Raw genomic sequence first — 16,887 nt, 5'->3', positions numbered from 1 at the left:
CCTATAAACAAGAGCAGATAACTTTATCAATCATTTTGACAGAATTATGGCCCCTTTTATAATTAGAATATGCATATTATTGATAAATCTATGTTTAAGTTTGACAAAACAACACTAACCTTACATACCACAATGCACTCCACCCAAACCATCCCCCACGCCCCCCCCCCCCCTCCCCCCCCCCTCAAGAACCCCCCCCCCTAGAACCTCCCCCCTCCCTTTTTTTTTCCCTTATTTTTGATAGATCATCTATTAAATGATCACACACCAACATTATACCCTCCTCTCCCCCCCCCCCCATTTTTTTTTTCTTATTTTTGAAAAATCATCTATTAATTGATCACACACCCACATTATCCCCCCCCTCTCCATGATGGCTTACGTTATACTGTCAAGAACTCGAATAGTCGAGCGCGCTGTCCTCTGACTGCTCTTGTTTAATTTTGTCAATTTAGCAAAACGTGAAAAGGGGGCGCTTTAAGAGTACAAATCAAGAGTTCTGTGGGACATTTTTATGATTGCAACTTATCCAATATGAAAAAAACAAATATTTAGACCTAGTAAAAGGGGAAAATCGTAAGAAGATTTTCTATTAATACATGGATTATTCAAATTACTAATCTGTTTGGGATTATTTGTGTGTGACTCTTTAAAAAAAACACTGCACTTTATTTATGGTTCTGAACAGGAAATGGCTGCACCATAGTCATTGACTTGAGTGTTCCTTTTGTTGTATTGATGGATTTGTACACATGTTCTAAGTTGTTTATACTTTGGTGTGTGCATTATGTTACCCCATGTTCATGTTGCACTAATGTGTCATTCTTTCAAGATGTTCTGAATGAACTTTTCAGCTTGCTTGAAATGCATGCTTTCATCTTCGTCTCCAACTACTGTTTTCAGTGTGTTATTTCATTCAAAATCGGGTCCGGTATTCAGCCCCATACCCAATGGAATTTTTTTTTTTCTTTCCCAAATGGGACCTAAAATTTCCCTATTAAAGTTAAAAAAAATAAATGTATCTCAACATTTTGTTCATCGCGCATCAAGCTATATAAGTTCAACCTTAGTAAAAATAGTACTGAAAATTCTTTTATTCTCAATTTTGAAGCATTTGTTTGCAAAGCAACATGAATACTAATTTCCCAATTTTAGTCAAAACAACGCAAATGTTCACAATCCAAAGGAACCTGGCCCCATTCCCAAAATGGAAACACTGGTTTGGTTGTTTAGGTGTGAGAATTTTTTTTATATTATTTCCACTAACATGACAGACCCTAATTTTTTATCAACTACATTATGTGACTTAAAACAATTGTATATTGAAGTCGGAAAGCAAATAAAATCACATCATCACAAAGGAGTGAGGCTAATTCTGTTATAAAGTTATTTAGAGTTGTGTGCAGAAGGCATGCATCTGTCAAGGTCAAGGTCATGTATTTAGGACAACACTTTCAGCCTCCAGTTTTGTGTCTTCTACCTTCATGTATATGGAAGGGTTTCCTGAGTGCAATGTTTCAAGTCATGGCAGGCAAAGGTCAATCACTCTGGTGTAAAGTCAAGGTCAACTACTAGGTCTCTCTGAAATGTCATCAATTTAGTTCTTGTATCTGCTTCATATCCCCTTTACCAATTGAAGACTTTTATTGAAATGTCAAATGTCATTCAGAAAATGTCTTTTAAGTCTAGAGTCAATCAGGTTGCTTCAAAATCAATGGCGCACTTCAAGGTCAAAAGAACGTCCAGCAGGGATATTATAGCTGTCTCTTGGACTACCCTGTTAAATTCGATTGTGTCCTGGGCTTTTTTCTCGATTTGGGGAAAGGGCCTTGCCTTCCACTTTGGAGTACAAAATTATCAACAAAACTGAAAAAAGGGAAGAATTTTCCCAAAGTACAATGTAAGCTTGAAATTTGGGGAAAATTGCATCATTTTAAAGAAATTCTCTTAGGGGAAGGAAACTTTATCTGGGGGGAAGGGGTCTATATAAGGCCCTTGCTAAAGAAAGAAAAAAGCCCTGGTGTCCAAATAACTTGACTAACTGAGACACTTTCACTGTCTTTCAGTCTGTGTCAAGGCTGTATTTGAGAAGGATCGTTTTAACACTGCTCATGTATTGATCTAACCCACCAACTCCTGGTGATGTGCCTATCTTTAAAACCATTATGACCATAGAAAAGAGCTCCATTCAGGGCTGTATGCATGTGCGTAAAGTGCAGTCATCATAGACTAAGCAGGAATGACACTGTTCGCTTGTATGGAATTTTTTGTTCAAAGGAAGTGTTTTCTAACCGAAAATCCTGTCTATGTGGAAGGTGGTGTCTCTGATAAGCCTACCAGGCCCCGGTGTGGGACTACACAGGTTAATCTGGGAGGACACTTGACCCACATGCATAAAGCCCCATTTTTCTTGACAGGCCCAAATGTAAGGCATTTAACAGTAAACTCGGTTCAGTAATTGCTTCAAAGCAGTTCCAGCAAAATTAATGTTGATCAGAAATTTGCACAAAAATGTCTTCTGAAAATGCGAGTTATATCATGTAACAGATACTTTTGTTTCGCTTTTGTATCGCTAGCAACAGAGAGATTTCTGGGGACCTATTAATTATAATAGCTGGCTGACATTTGGATCAATATCCCACTTTGCTATCATATTGGGTACAAAGACATAATAATGAATTAGCCAGGATATCAGATATTAGATGATAAGCAAAGTCGAACATAGGAAAACAAAGTATGATGAATGGGACACGAATCCCAGAATTAATATTTCATATGCTCGGAAATTGAGCTTATTTATTGATCACATGTTTCTTCCAGTGTATTTTGCATTTTTCTCATACAAATGTATCTTGGCACAACAGAGACAATAGGAAATCCAATAATTAGTAAATGTACTTAGTTTCTGGGCAGTTACTCAATAATTTGTTTAAATCTGTCTACTTTGTTGCATCAGAATAACATTCAAAATCATGCTTAAAAACTGAAATATTTAAAGCTCTTAGCTTTTTTAAGAATAAAAATGTTTACAATAAAAAACACACACAATTAAACATAGAAATATGACTCACATTTAGGCAAACAGAAGCAAAGTCATGTTATCAAAATACAACATTTGTATATGAGTCATATTCTGAAAAACTGGGCTGAATGAATATATAAGTTTAAAATGTCGTCCCAGATTAGCCTGTGCAGTCTTCACAGGCTCATTAGTGACATCACTTTCTGCTTGTATGAAATCCAGCACATTAATTAAGCCCATTTTTTACAGAGTAAAGCTCTTGTGTATGTAACAACATACCATACTTTAGGTGACCCTGTAGCCGACGCGTTTGCAGTGTGCGCTAGGGGCAACAACTGTGTCATGCTGATTGCCGACGGGGTCAACTGGGGTGAGAAGTCCCGTTTGGCGGCCCGCGCAGCTCTCCATGGTAGCATGGAGTACATCAACACTCGCATCTTCACCCTGGCCAGGCCACCTGCCTCCACTCACGTAAGATCTTCTTAGATGGGTTTGACAATTACAACAGATATGAGTCGCCTTCTGAGAAAACTGGGCATAATGCATGTGCGTAAAGTGTCGTCCCAGATTGGCCTGTGCAGTCCGCATAGGCTAATCAGGGACGAAACTTTCCGCCTAAAGTGGATTTTTGCTAAGAAGAGACTTCATTTAAACAAAAAATGTCATAAAAGCGGAAAGTGTCGTCCCTGATTAGCCTGTGCGGACTGAACAGGCTAATCTGTGATGACATTTTATGCACATGCATTAAGCCCTGTTTTCGCAGAACACGACAGATTTGTCAGTTGAACTTCTCCTATGAGGTGTTTTCAGTATGTTAGCCTTGCTCTGGGAAAATCAAGGCTGCACGGGCTAGTAAGGGACAACACTTTAGACTTTATAGAATGTTTTCTTTTCAATGAAGTCTCTTCTTACAATCCAGTTAAGCCAGAAAGTGTCTTCCCTGATTATGCTTCACAGGCTAATCTGGGACAGCAATTTATGCACACGCATTAAGCCCCGTATTTCCATAGTGTGGGTTATTTCTACACCATTATGCATAAAATACCTGGACACTTGATTAATTGTACTTAAAAAAGTATTATCAAATTTTCGTAGATAAAACCATTTTGTCATTTTCTAACTACATGCCTTCATAACATTTTCCTAGCTATTTTTGCAATATTATGTCCTTGGCAATAAAATATATTGTCTGAATATTAACCTAACATGCCCAATGTTTTATTTATCAGATGGTAAAATTGTATAAAGCGGAAATGCTTTCCGTCTTATACAATAAATTCTGTGTAAATATTCCTGACATGTTTGCTATGCCCCATTCAGGACACCTTTGCCATCCAATTTTATAAATGTTGCATTTATACCCAATCCAAAGGGCCATGGTCCCATTCCCAAAATGGTGAAACAAAAAACACTGTATGACGTGTTTTCAGGACATATTTGCAATCCTTCGCAAGTCGCTGGACAAGGCGCATGAGGAGATACTGGAGAGAGAGGGGGGCCTCACCACACTGTGTGCTTGTCTGGTTGTCCCTGTCAGCAAGTCTAGACAGTTCGCAGTGTGCTCTCTCAACGTGGGGGACAGCTATGGCTACATCTTCTGTCATAATCACGGTAAGTAGACAGCTATGGCTACATCTTCTGTCATAACCACGGAAGGTAGACAGCTATGGCTGCATCTTCTGTCATAACCATGATAAGTAGACAGCTATGGCTGCATCTTCTGTCATAACCATGGTAAGTAGACAGCTATGGCTGCATCTTCTGTCATAACCATGGTAAGTGGACAGCTATGGCTACATCTTTTGTCATTACCACGGTGAGTAGACAGCCATAGCTGCATCTTCTGTCATAACCACGGTAAGTAGACAGCTATGGCTGCATCTTCTGTCATAATCAGGTAGAGTAGACAGCAATGGCTGCAACTTCTGTCATAACCAGGGTAGGTAGATAGCTATGGCTGCATCTTCTGTCATAACCATGATAAGTAGACAGCTATGGCTGCATCTTCTGTCATAACCATGCAAATTAGACAGCTATGGTTGTATCTTCTGTTGTAACCAGGGTAGGTAGATAGCTATGGCTGCATCTTCTGTCATAACCATGGTAAGTAGACAGCTATTTCTACATCTTCTGTCATAACCAAGGTTAGTAGACAGCTATGACTGCATCTTCTGTCATTATCAGGGTAAGTTGACAGCTATGGCTACATCTTCTGTCATAATAAGGGTAAGTAGACAGCTATGGCTGCATCTTCAGTCATAATCAGGGTAAGTTGACAGCTATGGCTACATCTTCTGTCATAACCAGGGTAAGTTGACAGCTCTGTCATAATCAGGGTGAGTAGACAGCTATGGCTGCATCTTCTGTCATAACCATGGTAAGTAGACAGATATGGCTGCATCTTCTGTCATAACCAGGGTAAGTAGACAGCTATGGCTACATATTCTGTCATAATCAGGGTAAGTTGACAGCTTAGGCATCATTTTTTGTCATAACCAGGGTGAGTAGACAGCTATGGCTGCATCTTCTGTCATAACCACGGTAAAAAGACAGCTATGGCTGCATCTTCTGTCATAAACAGGGTTAGTTGACAGCTATGGCTACATCTTTTGTCATAACCAGGGTGAGAAGACAGCTATGGCTGCATCTTCTATCATAACCACGGTAAGTAGACCGCTATGGCTGCATCTTCTGTCATAACCATGGTGAGTAGACAGCTATGGCTGCATCTTCTGTTATAACCAGGGTGAGTAGACAGCTATGGCTGCATCTTCTGTCATAACCAGCGTAAGTAGACAGCTTTGGCTACGCCTTCTGTCATGAATAGGGTAAGTTGACAGCTATGGCTACATCTTCTGTCATAACCATGGTAAGTGGACAGCTATGGCTGCATCTTCTGTCATAACCAGGGTGAGTAGACAGCAATGGCTGCATCTTCTGTCATAACCAAGGTAAGTAGACAGCTATGGCTACATCTTCTGTCATGAATAGGGTAAGTTGACAGCTATGGCTACATCTTCTGTCATATTCAGGGTAAGTTGACAGCTATGGCTACATTTTCTGTCATAAACAGGGTAAGTTGACAGCTATGGCTGCATCTTCTGTCATCATCAGGGTAAGAAGACAGCTATGGCTGTATCTTCTGTCATAAGCACTGTAAGTAGACAGCTATGGCTGCATCTTCTGTCATAACCAGGGCGAGTAGACAGCTATGGCTGCATCTTCTGTCATAACCAGGGTGAGTAGACAGCTATGGCTACATCTTCTGTCATAACCACGGTAAGTAAACAGCTACGGCTCTATCTTCTGTCATAACCACGGCAAGTAGACAGCTATGGCTGCATCTTCTGTCATAACCAGGGTGAGTAGACAGCTATGGCTGCATCTTCTGTCATAACCAGGGTGAGTAGACAGCTATGACTGCATCTTCTGTCATAACCACGGTAAGAAGACAGCTATGGCTACATCTTCTGTCATGAATAGGGTAAGTTGACAGATATGGCTACATCTTCTGTCAGAATCAGGGTAAGTTGACAGCTATGGCTACATTTTCTGTCATACACAGGGTAAGTTGACAGCTATGACTACATCTTCTGTCATAATAAGGGTAAGTAGACAGCTATGGCTGCATCTTCAGTCATAATCAGGGTAAGTTGACAGCTATGGCTACATCTTCTGTCATAACCAGGGTAAGTTGACAGCTCTGTCATAATCAGGGTAAGTAGACAGCTATGGCTGCATCTTCTGTCATAACCATGGTAAGTAGACAGATATGGCTGCATCTTCTGTCATAACCAGGGTAAGTAGACAGCTATGGCTACATATTCTGTCATAATCAGGGTAAGTTGACAGCTTAGGCTACATTTTTTGTCATAACCAGGGTGAGTAGACAGCTATGGCTGCATATTCTGGCATAACCACGGTAAGTAGACAGCTATGGCTGCATCTTCTGTCATAACCAGGGTGAGTAGACAGCTATGGATGCATCTTCTGTCATAACCAGGGTGAGCAGACAGCTATGGCTGCATCTTCTGTCATAAACAGGGTGAGTAGACAGCTATGGCTAGCCATAGCTGACTCACACTGTCATAATCAGTTTAAGTTGTCAGCTATGGCTACATCTTCTGTCATAATCAGGGTAAGTTGACAGCTATGGCTATATCTTCTGTCATATTCAGGGTAAGTTGACAGCAATGGCTACATTTTCTGTCATAAACAGGGTAAGTTGACAACTATGACTACATCTTCTGTCATAATCAGGGTAAGTAGACAGCTATGGCTACATCTTCTGTCATAATCAGGTTATCTTGACCGATATGGCTACATCTTCTGTCGTAATCGAGTAAGTAGACAGCATGGCTACATCTTCTGTCATTAATTTATTTTTGGTTGGGCAGCTTATTTTGCGTTTGCATCGTATCACTCACAACACTGTTGTGATTCTTTGTTCATTGTGTTTTAATGTTTAAACTAAAATTAACTTAATTTAACTTATATGCAAAACATGCACAAAACAACATGGTTCATTTGGCCAAGAAAATGACATTGGTCACTATCATGTGGCTGAAATATGGTCCATCTATCAAACATATTAAACTATTAAGTTAGCAATGTATCTACCAGATAACTTGCAGACTTTTCAGGTTTTATGCTGTGTGCTGCTAATCAGTATCTAAGGGACCAAAAAAGAATCAAAATGCGTTTCTGAGTCGGAAATGGTAAACTAACATGATGGAGCACTCTTTATTTCCAGGCATTCGAGAAGTCACCCAGGGCTCCCACAATGTTTCCATCGTCCGTGACATTCGAGACGCGGGAGGCGCCATCGGACCAGTAGAAGGGAGAAATCCCGAACTCCACAATCTCACATACGGACTTAGCTTCGCCAATCCGGGCGACATCGTGTTCCTGACCACAGATGGGATATCAGACAATTATGATCCGGTTGTGACCAAAATCGCTGCGGCCCCCTTAGACATCAAGGACGGTCAAAGCAATAGTGTTGAGCCTGGGCTTGTGGAAGCTGATGAAGACCAGGAAATGGGGCCTTCTGGCTCTGCGTACAGTATTGCTGGAAAGCCCGTTATGCAGCCAAAGGAAAGACATGTGTATGCAATGAAGGAAATGGAGCGTGTGTTACATGAACACGAACTTGCCACCGAGGAGCAGATTTCAGCTCAGGAGTTGTGCAGCGCCATGGTGCAGCATGTTCTCATGGTGACGGATCCGAAGAGGAAAGTGCTAGAGAATCCGGAACTCTACAAGCGCAAGAAAATGTCTCAAAACGACAAGCAGAAGAGGGATTCAGAGATTGTCTCGAAGATGTCTGAATCACCAGGAAAGCTCGATCATGCCTCCATTGTGGCATATGAGGTCGGAGAATGGAGGCCAGACTATGATTTCATGGAGTCCATACCGTTGGGAGGTCAGACCTCGGAGTCAAGCAGTGGGTCACGGCACAGCTCCATTCTAGACAACGCTAAGAGTCCCACCTCACCCACTCGCAATATTACATCACCATCGTCAGGTACGAAGAGAATTCGACCGAAAAAACTCTTTAACAAACTAAAAACCAATCTCAACATCAAATCAAACCCAAACTCTCCCACAGCTGAAAATGCCCCATCCATTCAAGGTCACTCTTCGCATAAGAAGTTTTCTTTTAAGCGGTCGCGAGCGCGCTCAGAACCAGGGGTCATGACCCCAACTAGCCCAGTTGCCACGGGCAACATAGTGTCACCGGAGTACAGTGGTTTTCCCTCCAGTCCCATGGTTGTTAGCCCCACCTCTCCAACGCGTCACTTGCAGGCCCCACCTACGCAGATATACAGGAAATCCAATCCATTTGAATCAGCCGTCTGATAAATGTGGGCATTCTTTCTAGTGTAGACTGTGTTATGTTGTATTTTACTAGTCGTGTTACAGAGCAGAATGGACAGAATTGAGTCGTGTTCTGAGAAAACTGGGCATAATGCACGTGCCACTTAGATACGTATTTTTGTCCCCTACCGGTTTCACCGGAGGGGACTTATGGTTTCGCTCTGTGTGTCTGTCTGTCTGTGAGTCAGTCCCACTTTTCTGGATCCTGCAATAACTTAAAAAGTTCTTAATATTTTTTCATGACACTTGAAACATGGATAGATGGCAATATGAACATTATGCACGTTATTTCATTTTGTTTCTACGTCAAAAATTCTGGTTGCTATGGCAACAAATAGACTAGAAATACTGCTTAAAATGGTGGTTTTCTGGATCCTATGATAACTTTTAAAGTTCTTCATATTTTTTCATGAAACTTGAAACATGGATAGATGGAAATATGGACATTATGCACGTCATTTCATTTTGTTCCTACGTCAAAAATTCTTGTTGCTATAGCAACAAAAAAAATAAAAAAATCTGACAATGGTGGAGCAGGTAGGGGACATATAGTGCTTGGCAATAGTCTTGTTACACATTTGTTGTCCCTTAGAAAGTTACATTTAATTTAAGACCTTTCTTACTAAATTCAAGTTTTAAATGCTTCATTTTCAACCATTAGATACTGATGAGCAGCAAACAGCATAAAACCTGAACAGACTATAAAATCTGAACATACTCGCAGGCACATACTTGTTTGCACATAGCCATTTTCACTTTGCTTCTAAGAGGGAAAGGATTAAAGGAAGTCTTTTCTTAGCAAAAACCCAGTGTCGTCTGATAAGCCTATTTGGACTGCTAGGGCTCATCTGGGACGACACTTTACGTACATGCATTAAGCCCTGTTTTCCCAAAGGGACCTCATATATTGAAATGACGAGTTGTAGAGCAGAACAGGCAGATTTTGTGTATACTGAAATAGGTTGTAATCAGTCATTTGCTACCTCCCTGTGATAATTAGCACTCATTCATTCATGATGTCAGGAATTTTACAAAGATTTTTTATTTGCGGATGTAAACGCTTGGTTTAATACATGTGTTTGATGAACAATTTTGAGCTGAAAAAATATGATTACACTGGTATTTGTGTAGCTTTTTTGTCTTTATTTTGCTTTGCCTATATTAAGTTTTATTTATCAAAGCTTAATAAAAATGTATAATTTCACAATTATTTTATTCTTTTATTGTGCATTATGATCAATATATGATTGAGATTGTGACACCAATACTCCGCTACGGTAAACACATGGGTGGAACTTAAGCTTGACAAGGGTTGAAGTTATTCTGATGGCGACGGATCACATGCTCAAAGCTTTTGGAGACAAAAGTTTGTAGTCAGAATGTAAATTAGTCTAGTCACAAAAGTAAATTAACTCAATTTCCTAAGGCATTATGATTGTTATTTATGAACAATCAATGGTTTGATGTTTGATGCAAATCGGTATCAAGATCCTGATTGGTTAGTTTTCGACGATCTCCAAAACCATGCTCTAATCCTCAGTACATTTGTATTATTTAAAATCTTGACTATGGTTTTTATTGAAGTATAAGTAATATGAAAATGTTTGTTAACTGTTTCAAATAGTGAAAAGGTTGAAAATTTTCACTGTTTCATTATAAAACTTTTTTGCAGTCTGCACTTTCCCCTTTCTGGTATTTTTCATTGAAAGGAAGTCTCTTCATTGGAAAAACCCAGTTTAGGCGGAAAGTTTCCTCCCTGATTAGCCTGAGCAAACTGCACAAGCTTATCTGTAAAGACACGAAAAAGGCAATTGCCCCATTTTTCTATAGCAATGCTCATATGGTATCTCTGTTGACAAAATGCCCAAATATCAATAAAGGCAACCTAGCTGTGGCACCCATGTTGCCTGATTATCCCTTTACCACTTTTTTTTTTTCGACCCATTTGTAGACCCTTACAAAAGTTGAATTTAGTAAAAGACCTCTCTTACTAGATTTAAGTTTCAAAAGCTTTAATTCCAACTCATAGATACTGATAAGCAGCAAACAGGATAAAACCTGAACAGAGTGCGAGTTACATGTACTTGCTGGCTGTTCTGGTTTAAGCTGTTTGCACATAGCCATTTTCACTTTGCCTCTGAGTGGGAAAGGGTTTTGCTAGATGTTGTGTTTCAATGAATGATATTTGTGCCATGTTTTTTTTTTCATTTTTTGTTTGAAATATAAAGATCAGGTCAGTATTTTGTGTTCAATTCATTTATTCCCCACCTGTATTTGTATTTCTTGCCTTTGTTTTTTTGCTTTTTGTCACTATAACCACACGATTTTATTCATAATAGAAAATATTAGAAAATATTTGCACATAAAGATCGCATGTCTTACTTTTTTCTTATTACAATATAAAATTGTTTAATTAGTACATGAATTGTCTGTGAAATGCTTGTATAGTGCATAAATTGTGTTAGTTGCATATCTGTCAGTGGCTTGAGGCAGCTTTTATCGTTGAGTAATGCTCATGAGGCAGGTTTAAACAGACTCATACTTGGATATTTTATTTTTACCCCGTGCATACTAACACCAGTTATTAGCTCGGCGTTTTCGGACAAAACCCGAGATATTGTCATAGCCAGCTCGTCGTGTTGTCCTCCGTCCGCGTCGTGCTAAAACCTTAACATTGGCTCTAAAATCAAAGTGCTTCCACCTACAACTTTGAAACTTCATATTTAGATGCACCTTGATGAGTTATACACGCCACACCCATTTTGGGGTCACTAGGTCAAAGGTCAAGGTCACTGAGACCTCTTAAAAAAAAAAAAAAGTTCCGACAAGCTTTCATTTATTCAAAACTGCACCCGTAGCCGAGCGTGGCACCCGTTATGCAGTGCTCTTGTTTTTATAAACATTGTGTAGGAAACATTTTGCCATTTTCACTAAAAATAATTATTTTTTACTGAAAAGAATAAAATCAATGTAAGGATAATCATTTTGTGGTTCAGTATTTTTTCATTGTTAGGTTAATAGATTTTTGTTTTTATCAATAATTCTTGCGAACTTTTGCGAATGTCTATTATATCACTGACTTCAAAGATATTTTCATTCGAACTTATATTGTAAGAAATATAAAAGCCATGTATATTGCATTTATACGAAGTAATCTTACTTATGACTTTTGTATTCAAGCTCATTTATAATATAATAATGTACTGATTAATGTTAGCCAAAATAATTTAGAATTATTTATAATCATTAGCATAAAATGTTTGAGTTTTTCAAAAAAAGGAGACTTGGTGGACGCTTGATTTTAAGGATTTCTGATATAGGAAACAAGATGTGTTTGTGAAACACAATGTCCCCCTATATGACGTTTGACCTTGAAGGATGGCCTTGACGTTTACCCTTCACCACTCAAAATGTGCAGGTCCTTGAGATACACACGCATTTCAAATATAAAATTGCTAGCTTCAATATTGCAGAAGTGACATTACATGAGAAATTTTGACCCATATATTTGACCTTGAAGGATGACCTTGACCTTTCACCAGTCAAAATGTGCAACTCCATAAGATACACATGCATGCCAAATATCAAGTTGCTATCTTCAATATTGCAAAAGTATTCATAAAATAAGCGATTTGGGCCACATATATTTGACCTCTGACCTTGAAGGATGACCTTGACCTTTCACCACTCAAAATGTGCAGCTCCATGAGATACACATTCATGCCAAATATCAAGTTGCTATCTTCAATATTGCAAACGTATTCATAAAATAAGCGATTTGGGCCAAATATATTTGACCTCTGACCTTGAAGGATGACCTTGACCTTTCACCACTCAAAATGTGCAGCTCCATGAGATACACATGCATGCCAAATATGAAGTTGCTATCTTCAATATTGCAAAAAAATTCATAAAATGAGCGATTTTGGCCACATATATTTGACCTCTGACCTTGAAGGATGACCTTGACCTTTCACCACTCAAAATGTGCAGCTTCATGAGATACACATGCATGCCAAATATGAAGTTGCTATCTTCAATATAGCAAAAGTTATTGCAAAATGTTAAAGTTGGCGCAAACCAACCAACAGACCAACCAACAGGCCAACCAACCAACCATCAGACCAACCAACCAACAGACAGGGCAAAAACAATATGTCCCCCACTATTATAGTGGGGGACATAAAAATTAGGAATTTGTGTCCCTCATTTTCCATGAGTTCATGTAAAATTCAAAGAACAGTCAACCCAGCAATTGAACAAAAATTAATTTCCCACGATAATAGTGATTTCACTGTAACTATAATAGTTGTTACATTTTCTCCCAAGACCACCAATGTTTTGCACATGATAAGTGTGAACATAACTGTGTAAAGAAAAGTGTATATGATAGTGTCATCACTTGCAATGAAGGGCTAGCCAATTTCAACTTCTGAGTCCCAGGGATATTTACTGACATACTCATTTACTTTTTATATCTATCCTGTATGGGGGGTGCTTGGCAGTAATGCAATTGGTACTCCTGGATTGAACAAGTTGTTGAGTAGGCAACCAACCAGATCAGAATGAGGCCTTTCGACTCACTCCAATGGAGAGGTCCCTGACAACTTGAGGAAAAAAACAACGGTGGGCATGTATAGTACTAGGTTGTCAGAAACTCACTCGGGCTACTAGTATAAGCCATGTCATGCAGAAATGGGTCTGATGCCATATGAGGCCAGGGTAGCCAGATCAGCCTTCGCAATAGCGCAGTCTAGTTAGGAGCTACCCTATCCGCTAATGACATCACAAAACTTTGCATGATATAGAGTGGACAGGGTTGCTCCACACCAGCCTGCTTATAGGGCATAAGATGTATTTTAGCATGACATGGCTCATATGATGTTCTCGGATGAAGTTTTATCCTAAAAAATAAGGTATCTTCTAATGAACGAAACACATCCTTAGTAGCCCATAATGCAGATTCTTGTACATTCGACAAAACATTGTTCAACCATTTACCACTTAGATACGTATTTTTATGCATTTGTAGTCCCATAAAAAGTTAAATTTCATTAAAGACCTTTCTAACTAGATTCAAGTGCTTCATTTCCAACCCTTAGATACTAATGAAAAGCAAACAGCATGAAACCTGAACAGACTGCAAGTTACTTGCAGGCTGTTCTGGTTTTTGCTGTTTGCACATAGCTATTTTCACTTTGCTTGTGAGTGGTTGATTGGTTGCCCCTAAATTACTAGGTAATAAACTTATGGATCAATTAGTTGTTTGGTTCTTGATATGTTTTGTTATGTGTTATTTATTATTAGATTCAAAATATTATTGTGTTTTAAATCAACACCTGTAATCAAGATAGTCTTAAAACAATTGTCACATTCATTGTTAACTTTGAAGGCAATACAGTTGAGCCTCATTCTGTGAAAACTGTACTTAATACATGTGCGTAAAGTGTCGTCCCAGATAAGCCTGTGCAGTCTGCAGGGCTGAAACTCTCTGCCAATGGATTTTCATAAAGAAGAGGCTTCCAAAAAATTTCAGGTTAGCCTGTGTGGAGTGCATAGGCTAATTTGGGATATTACTTTATGCACATTCAATCTGAAGTCTCATTTCCCCAGAGTTTCTCTTGGAGACGGTTATTGTTTATGGTAAAGGTTATTAAATTTTACAGACGCAATTATGTTTCCTAGGATTGAAGGATTATGCAATCAGTTACTAAAAATCAAATTGGATAATCAAATCTTTACCTATCAATTGCAAAAATTAAAGTTGCAAATTATTTTTATATTTGCAATATAAATGGGGGAAAAATTTTGTCTGTGTTGTATGATCTTTCTACTTATTAAAATGAAAATTATATCTCAACTAGCAGAAAATTAAAATGAATTGTTTCAAACATATGCTGGTTAGAAATTGTCCTTCCTAAGAAACGTGTTGTGACTCATGATAGATAGGTTTTCATGGTATACTTGCTCAGACTTGTTTTCTTTTTTTTCCCACAACTATTTATGACAGTGGTTTTTATATTTCATGACATTTTAAAACACAATTTTAGATTATACATTGATTTGTTTGTTCACATGTAAAATAATATCTTAATTTGAGCCTCATTTTTAGACAACTTGGATTAATGCCTGTGCATGAAGTGTCATCCCATATAAGACTGTCACTTTCCACTACAAACTTAATTTTTGTTAAGATTAGACTTCTTTAAAACAAAAAAATATACATAAAAGTGGAAAGTGTCTCTCTAATTGGCTTGTGCGTGCTGTACATGGTAATTTGGGAGGATACTTATCAATGTACATGTGTTAAGCCCAGTTTTCCCAGAGATTGGCAAAATTGGTTACTCTGTGTTTTCATAGAAGCCGAATATTGTGTGACTGATGCAACAAATGACCATTTCAAACTGTGGTGCAAAGTTCTATCAAGTGTACAAATACTTACCATTGGAACTTGTTTGTGAGAATTAAATGTATTGAATGGGAAAAAATACTTGCGATTACTCAAGATTAGCGGGTACTTTTAAATTAATGATATTACTTCTTTTACAAGTTTGTATTACTATGGTGTATGAAAGACTTTATTGCATGATTTCAGTTATCAGCTATTGTCAGGTAAATTTCATTGGAAATAAATTGTGAACAGATATTCGTGTCTTATAGTGCACTTGTGAAAAATTGTCAGTTTGATTTCACAATGTTAAATAATTTCATGGATGAACGGACGAAATAAGTAGTAAAAGCACTTTTGCTCTAATCATGTTTGCAAATTATAAAGATATTTTCAGATGTTAACCCTTTCAGTGCTGGAACCGAATTTTAAAGGCCTTTGCAAACAGTTTGGATCCAGATGAGACGCCACAGAACGTGGATCCAAACTGTTTGCTATTCTGATAGTATTCTTTGAAAAAATTGGAAGAAAATGATTATTTAAGAAATACAGCAGACAACATTTTAGCAGACAACAAATTTCCCAGCATGCAAAGGGTTAATGATCATCTTTTAAATATGAGTTCACTAGTATTACTGGATAGACTATTCATTTAATAGTTCAAACTATACTTGATCCCACCCATATGTCGATGTCGGGGGAACGCCATGAATAAGGTTTGCATGCAACAAGTACATACTTGTAATGATTGGAACTTCTTCAGATACTTTAGCAGAACCATGACCATGGATGTACCTTGTAAAGTAAGGTTTGTGTTTGCTGATAAATGACTTCAGTTTGAATTTACCAACCTTGATGCAGATCTGGATATAGCATGCCTACACATACCCAAGCTTGGGTTTGCATTTGGTGACAGTTCAGTACCCAGACAAGTAAAAACAAATGGAAAAAGACACTATTTAAGTATAACAAAAAGAAAAAGACGCTCTTAAAGGATAACAAATGGAAAAAGACGCTCTTAAAGTATAACAAAAGAACTAAGGCATAAAATTTCATTTAGATATTATTGTTAAGTGTCATTATCAAATGGAAAGAATCATGATAAAGTTTTGGTTGTCAGTAAGTTCATCAATGTTGCCACTGCTGGTGGAGTCCAACGTCTGTTCTCAAGTTATAATTTATGGTTTGAGGAAGGGTCTTTTTGAGAGCACAATGCAAATTTAAGGACAAACTGTAATAAGATGCCTGCAGATATAGGCATTATTTACATTAATATTATATTCCATAAGTGGGCCATCAAGGGTAAATGTAATACAGATGTTAACAAGAAACTGTCGGAGACGGGTGATGCTCCCCAAAGTTTTTTTTGTCACAATATTGCACTTTATATTCAGATAAAAGGAAACGTCTTGAGGGCACAGTAGTTGGTGGGGGGGGGGGGACAAGAAAAAAATTTAATAGAAAATTTCAAAGGGCCATAACTCTGTGAAAAATCATCCGACCAGAACCCGCTGATAATATGCACATCTCTTCTTGGTAGTGAAGCTGCCCATGAAGTTTCGTTGAATTCTTTGAAGGAGGCTTGTTAATTATCAAC

The 16,887-nt window shown here is 38.3% G+C and overlaps 1 protein-coding gene across 1 annotated transcript in view; it reads left to right on the top strand.

Annotated features, from left to right (window-relative positions):
* Positions 1-15,548, top strand: part of LOC127859442 (PP2C-like domain-containing protein CG9801) — a 38,193-nt gene extending 22,645 nt beyond the window's left edge. Inside the window, exons 4-6 of the mRNA XM_052396826.1 lie at positions 3,312-3,493; positions 4,453-4,633; positions 7,776-15,548. Of these exons, the coding sequence (XP_052252786.1) occupies positions 3,312-3,493; positions 4,453-4,633; positions 7,776-8,884 (1,472 nt within the window). The 3' untranslated portion in view covers positions 8,885-15,548. The remainder of the gene's footprint in view (positions 1-3,311; positions 3,494-4,452; positions 4,634-7,775) is intronic.
* The last annotated feature ends 1,339 nt before the right edge of the window (positions 15,549-16,887 follow it).

Source organism: Dreissena polymorpha, chromosome 15 (genome assembly GCF_020536995.1).
Source record: "Dreissena polymorpha isolate Duluth1 chromosome 15, UMN_Dpol_1.0, whole genome shotgun sequence".
Classification (NCBI taxonomy): domain Eukaryota; kingdom Metazoa; phylum Mollusca; class Bivalvia; order Myida; family Dreissenidae; genus Dreissena; species Dreissena polymorpha.
This window is presented reverse-complemented; position numbering and strand designations above follow the sequence as displayed.